The sequence below is a fragment of the Dufourea novaeangliae genome, unplaced genomic scaffold (genome assembly GCF_001272555.1).
Source record: "Dufourea novaeangliae isolate 0120121106 unplaced genomic scaffold, ASM127255v1 scaffold101, whole genome shotgun sequence".
In the NCBI taxonomy this organism is placed as follows: domain Eukaryota; kingdom Metazoa; phylum Arthropoda; class Insecta; order Hymenoptera; family Halictidae; genus Dufourea; species Dufourea novaeangliae.
The window spans coordinates 3,396,016-3,402,686 of NW_015373989.1; the positions used below are offsets into that span (position 1 = coordinate 3,396,016).

Below are 6,671 nucleotides of genomic sequence, written 5' to 3' on the forward strand. Positions count from 1 at the left end.
TTCCTTCGGTCTCGCCAGACAGGAAGTCGTTGAAGTTCGTCGATTACACACGGTGTATATACATACTACGCGCGAGCGTGCATCTTTAACGAGAGTCGACACCACCATCGAACAAAACCAGGTCCAAGCACCGATCCGATTCTGTTCTGGCTATTTACACACTCGCGTGTAATTAAAGCCTGGCTCGATTAAAACGAACCGTAACCGGTTATGCGAAATCATAACGGCGGAGAAGAGATGCCTATTTCCTCCGCGTCGGAGCTGTTGGCGGCCCACCGATTAGGTCATCTTCACCCTTGCGGCATTTCCATCCGCCACGACAGAGCCGGCCAGCATATCCCGGATGCGATGATTATCATTAAGAATCCAAGCGGGTCTTACTGCCCCTCCCCCAACACCCCCTTACGCCCCGCCCGCTTTTGTTTTCTCTCTCTCTTCGACGTCCACGTCCCACGGTGGTTCGTTCTCTTTCTGCGGAGACAGGACGACCACGTGCGCCCTGTCAGGGCCCACGCGACACCCATTTAGACCAATCGGGCCCTTCAAATACGCTTTAAACGGCGCGGGCGATTCTTCAATCTCGCCTGTGGAATGCGTCTTCAGCAAGTGGTCACGTTTTGCCGGAATTATAATATTATCTAGTTGGATTGCAACCGGACAAGAAGAATCACGGGCTCGTTATGCAACAATGTGCGCCCTTCTGACTGCGCCGGTGGCCAGTCGTCGCTGGTAAAACGGTCAATTCGTTGCTGGTAATTGGCCCCTACCATTCACGGGGGCAACGATGACACCAATTCTTCTTGATACGGGGAAAACACAGAATTGCGCGGGACAAGATGTTTTAGAAAATATGGGTACTTCACAGACGTGTTCTTGGACATGGACGTACGAATTCTTGATAAGGAGACACTGAAATAAACGATACGTCGTTAGAAATTACTTGGCTGCTCATTTTTATGGAACGCCTTGGATTTGTATAATATAAGGAAATGAAGACGCAATTCAATATGCATTGCGGTGTAAACATTCATTTTATATATTGTATATCTACATAAGCGGACAAGAGTCTCAACCCCGCCAGATTATTTATATATAAATTAAACGCAATACAGTTGCTACGATGACAAGGCGTCTTTACAAAGCTGTTTACTCGCTTATCCGTGTACAGTTGTTCGTAAAGTATAAAATTACTTTCCTGTTTACACGCTCTCGAATATTACAGTACGAATTACGTATACCGTGTATGTATACAATATATATCACACAATTACGAGCACTATTATCATACAAATGTTCGGGATTCCCGTTTCACAGAACGAGAACTTCGAGTGAACGCCTCTGTTTCTATGATAAAAAATTCGATGGCAGAAACACTCTTTGAAAATTGACTAATTTGCACAAGTGCACATTGATTACGTTGCTATGATACACGTTAAAGAAGTCCGATAAAAGACGATGAACATGGTACAGTCGGAGGAAAATCGATTATATAGAAATATTAAGTAAAATCAACTCGATATATTAAGGTTCGTATAGTTTACCCTAGTAAATCGTAGAGAAGAAAGAACATGAATAGCTTTCATCAGCACCGTCGACTGATCGTACAAGTTTCTGATCTATAACAAACAATGGTGAGCGTTACGCGATCTAGATATTTCTACATAAAAGATACCTGTTAGAAACACGATTATAATTTTCCATTCCGTCGCGAAATAAGTAACGGTGTGGCCCTTTGAAATAAATACTTGCAGTCAACAATAAACAAAAGTGTGCACAGAACTTAATAAACATAGTTGTCGTAAAGCTGAAATAAAATTAAACATGTATTTTTATTTGTTAAAAATGAATATCATGTACCCGTTAATATAAAAAATTATACAGAATTCAATTTGGACGGGGGATATTTTGGCACATACTGGTCCATAGCTTAATGGCACTTTCAAGTCACTGTTAGAAGTGGATAAATTATTCGTGTTAACGTTCTGTCTTCTATAGTTGTTCTACTATGTCATGATCGTTCTTATAAGAAGGCTGCATAAAACTAGTTTTTTGCGAGTGTTTCGTTCTCTGCAACTCTTTAGCGAAGTACAATATCGTTTTCTTAAGCCCTTCGGCTAAAGGGATCTTTGGCTCCCAATTCAAATATATCTTAGCTCTCGTTATATCTGGTCTTCTTCTTTGAGGATCATCCTCGACCGCGGCAAGCTCGACTATTTTACTCTTTGTACCAACTAAATCTTTTATTATCAGTGCAAATTCTGAAATGATTAAAAGAGGCAGCTCTTATTAGTAACGTATTCCACTCGAAAAGTATTTTACACTGTATCGTATATATTTACCTTCTATTGTATGCTCTACAGGGTTTCCAATATTAATAGGTTGAGTGTAATTAGAAGCCATCAAAGCTACTAATCCATCGACTAGATCAGACACGTATTGAAATGAACGCGTCTGCTTTCCGCTTCCATATATCGTAATCGAATCATTTTGTAGTGCTTGTAAAATGAAGTTTGAAACTACACGGCCATCGTTCATGTGCATCCTAGGCCCGAATGTGTTAAAAATTCGAGCAACGCGTACTGAAACACCTTCCTGCCTCATGTAAGCATAACTCAGTGTTTCAGCCACGCGCTTTCCTTCGTCGTAACAAGCTCTTGGACCTGGAACAGTAGCAACATGAACGTTCAGTTTCGTTAAAACGAGTTATGTCAATATAATTGCTTATATACCTATAGGATTCACATGGCCCCAGTAAGTTTCTGTTTGAGGATGTTCATTAGGATCTCCGTACACTTCAGAGGTACTAGCTATTAAAACTCTTGCTCCTACTCGTTTCGCAAGACCTGATAAAGCCCAACAATATTCAAATTACTTTCTAATTATTTTTTTCTGTATTTTAGTGGGTAATACCTATTACATAATGTTACATACCTAATATATTTATCGTCCCTAAAGTATTCGTTTTTATTGTTTTCACTGGATTAAGCATGTAGTGTGGTGGACTAGCTGGGCTGGCAAGGTGATATATTTCATCTACTTCTAAATAGAGAGGTCTAACAATGTCATGGTGAACAAGCTCAAAGTTCTCATGACCAACCCAATGTTCAACATTGCGTTTTCTTCCAGTGAAGAAGTTATCTACAACTGTTACTTCATGGCCAGCCAACATTAAACGGTCAACCAAATGTGACCCAACAAAGCCTGCTCCACCTGTGACCAAGATTCTCTTCCGACCTCAAGGTGCTGCAATTTACCCTCCAAATCTCTAATCCTTGATTTTGCTTCTTCGATATCTTTAATGTCCGCATAAGGTGCATCTACTTCAATATCTTGTACCCTTTGATTTTCAGATTCAATATCATTTGTATCAACCACATGAGATTTATGGTTCCGTGGATGAACTCTGGGAAAAGACTGTTCTTCTTCTGGGCTAACTAATGTCTTATAGAATCCTAACACTGAAAGATTTTAAAAATACCACATTTAGAATTCATAAAAATAACTAGCATTGCTTTTCAAAGCTTTTTGCTTATATACAGTAACAAATATAGATATTTGTAAGCCATTATTCTTATTACCAATTAACTGTACTGGTTTCAGTATTGAGTTTACTAATGTATAAACTTTTCTGCCACTAGATATCTAATGAGTGAAGTGAAAATGTTATGTATTCATTGGATAGATGATTGTCTAAAACACAACATAATAAAATGGTAAAAAAATGTTCAATGAGATTTTTGTTTTCTTTGGCATTCAATACAATCCTTCATACAATAAGCAAATGTCTGTTAGGTCACACTGTCTATAATTTATTAACATTTATATTTGCAAAAAAATCTTCCCCACAGATTGTCTACTAATACGTGACAAAAACTGGAAGTTGGATATTTTTTAAAAACCTTGACACTTACCTAGTATTACACAAATCACGGAGAAGGCAACCTGTTTCATCTTTCGCGGAGTGATAACCATGCTTTAACATTGCACATGTCTCGGGTGAAGGAATCACGTTAATTTCTTCTCTATGTACTGCGGACTATCAACATAATATTGTGCAGTGAAAGCGACGACTGACAGTTAATCGTATCAAACGTGACATTTTTGGGAGTAGATGACTAAAAAACATAACCTATCACGTCGTTACACTTGATATGATACAAATATGCACGTAAGACAACTGACAGTACCAACAGTACTAACGAGCTTCTATCGTAGTAGGAAAAACTTCTAAGCTCGATGTATTCAGAGAAACTGTTACACGATGCCAAGACGTTACGATCTCCTTTCCAATCCAAGCTACTACCATCAACTAGGCATAGAATAGACCTATCATCCACTGCTTTTTTCTGCCCCACGTTAGGTGGCATCCGGAGGGCTATGTAGCCCTCTACCATTTTGGTGTCAATACCCTATATTACCGATAAAGCATGAATTCTGAATATTATTAGCACAAATGCAGCATTATATATTCTATTTATAATACGTATATCCAATATGATTTGGTGGTACATAATAAAAATATCCGATGTTTTGGTTTAAAGGATGAATATAATACTGATGAAATGTGACACGCGAAAGTATATATTTTTTTCACTTATCTATAAGATAACTTATCCTAAATGCATCATTAATGGACACTTTAGTAATGTTACTTTTTGCACGTACCCTTTTTATTCGTTTTTATATTTTTTTATCTGATAACGTGATATAAGAATCTTAATATACATATGGACAATCAATTACCTTCTGGCAATTGGCTAGGGAGCAGAGTTATACACAGTGAAAAGCATCAGTATCTAAGGATGTCGTCCTGAGTTTTAAACAGTTAATGAGATTAAATAATTGTTCGACAAATGTCGATTCATTCGTAAAGAAGTACTATTTTATTACAAAAATTGAAATTTCCACGTTTAAACAATTAAAAATGATGAAATACTGTTTTTATCTATTACTCATTATTCGAAACTTTTTATCTAGATAATGAGTTTGCCCATCTCTGCTAGGGAGTAATTAAATAATGAACTTCGACCCAACTAGAGCTCAACTAGTCAAGCTTTCTTTATAAAAAATCGTTTTTATCTATTAATTAACTGGTAATATTTGTCATATTGTATTTCATAAACTTAGGCATCATTGTCGAATTGACAGGATATATTTATCATAGATGGCGTTAGAGAACCATTGGAGGATTGAAAACTTCGAGAAGACGGGAGCAAAATTAATACTTTCGATCTATTACGAAGTGGAATATCACATTTTCGGGGATAGTGTGTGCTTCTTTGTTTCCCGTTTATGGTAGTTATTCCCTTCTGAATTAATCTCGGATGCGTATAAGAAATATGTATTGAAATATAATTCGGTGGTAAACATTCTATTTCGAAAAAATAGCAAGCGTCGCGAGGAGGGCAGGGACCAATCCGCGCATTTCACACACCGATCCGCCAATCATAGTCAGTCATGGGAAGCCTAACGGTCATTCTTCTCAGTGGTCCCAGGGAAGCTGAACTGATCAGACGTAAAGTGATCTCGCTCGTGGCGAAGTAAGTATTATTACTTTTAACGTTAAATTATTAATGTTATTAGTATCCACGTTAGCACTCTATCGTTACTTTCGTTTAGTATCTATTCAATTCAGCGTAAATAATTGTAAATTAACTCGGTATTCCTGGATAAAGTGAACCGGCTTCACGATTTCTGTTCTCCCCCCGATACCACTTAGTATTTACACAGTTTTTGATCAATTTGCAATCTTTGGCAACATTCCTCGAGTAAATAATTGTTTCCTTTTTATTCAATCATTGTGAATTTAGTATAACTACTTCGTATTAATGTGTATTTTCTGTTTCAGAATGCCGGCTAGAAGGAACGCGCCACCGATAAGACGACTATGGACGCCCATTAGAAGCAATTCGGCGGGAAATTGGTGACTTTTGGTAACGTATTAGAACAAAATAGGTTAAACATATTTCTCTTTTATCGTATTTTCGTTGTTTTTACATTAAACATAATCGAGACCTTATGATCGGCTCTGCTAAAATCAAATAAGAATACTTTGGAGAATTATTGCACATTCAAACGCGTAATTGAAGCATTCAACATGGCTTCCTTTTAGAAACCGTTAGAAACCGTTAGAAACTTTAAACGAGATGCTTCCAGAATTTTCAGTTAGAAATACTCATACCGTACTGCATCTCGGTCGCGAAATTATTTCAATTTTAATAACTTTCCCGTTTTATCTTTATGATGTCATCATATTTGCATTTATATACGATTTCGGATGTAAGTGTAATTATATAGAAGCTGCGTAATTTATCATGCTCATCGAAGCTTGTCTAAATTACGAAACTTTGATATTTGCAATAATTTTCTGAATATTTGTAAAATTCGGTACGCGATTTAGACAAAAAGTACGAGCATTCTTAAATTCTAATAACGAATGTCTGCAATATAATATATTAATAACAAATATATATCAGTAATGAATACAATATATTAACAAATTTGAGAATTCCTCTGAAATATTTTGCGTAGTTACATTCACATTTGCATTTTAACGCATATTTATCATTGAATGACAATTTTTTCAACGTAAACACTTGGTTGATATAAAAATAAAAAGGATAAGCCGGTGCACGTGCGCCGTATTGTGTTTCTTTCCCCTCCTTTTTTTT

At 37.0% G+C, this 6,671-nt stretch overlaps 1 protein-coding gene across 1 annotated transcript; it reads right to left on the minus strand.

Moving 5' to 3' along the window:
- Positions 1 to 1,019: 1,019 nt before the first annotated feature.
- Positions 1,020 to 4,197, minus strand: LOC107187662 (UDP-glucuronic acid decarboxylase 1). Its single transcript, XM_015575805.1, has 6 exons — positions 3,912 to 4,197; positions 3,283 to 3,458; positions 2,932 to 3,226; positions 2,730 to 2,843; positions 2,340 to 2,660; positions 1,020 to 2,258 (listed from the first exon to the last, which is right to left on the minus strand). The coding sequence occupies exons 1-6, from the start codon at positions 3,970 to 3,972 to the stop codon at positions 1,990 to 1,992; spliced, it is 1,236 nt and encodes a 411-aa protein (XP_015431291.1). The 5' UTR covers positions 3,973 to 4,197; the 3' UTR covers positions 1,020 to 1,989.
- Between the last annotated feature and the right edge of the window lie 2,474 nt (positions 4,198 to 6,671).

What these genes read in the sequence shown, in the direction of transcription:
- LOC107187662 (XM_015575805.1), bottom strand. Translation starts at nt 3,972, where the DNA reads ATGGTTATCACTCCGCGAAAGATGAAACAGGTTGCCTTCTCCGTGATT. An exon ending in AGGGACGATAAATATATTAG is followed by an intron (nt 2,844 to 2,931) that starts GTATGTAACATT and finishes GGGCTTTATCAG; the next exon opens with GTCTTGCGAAACGAGTAGGA. An exon ending in GGGCCATGTGAATCCTATAG is followed by an intron (nt 2,661 to 2,729) that starts GTATATAAGCAA and finishes CTACTGTTCCAG; the next exon opens with GTCCAAGAGCTTGTTACGAC.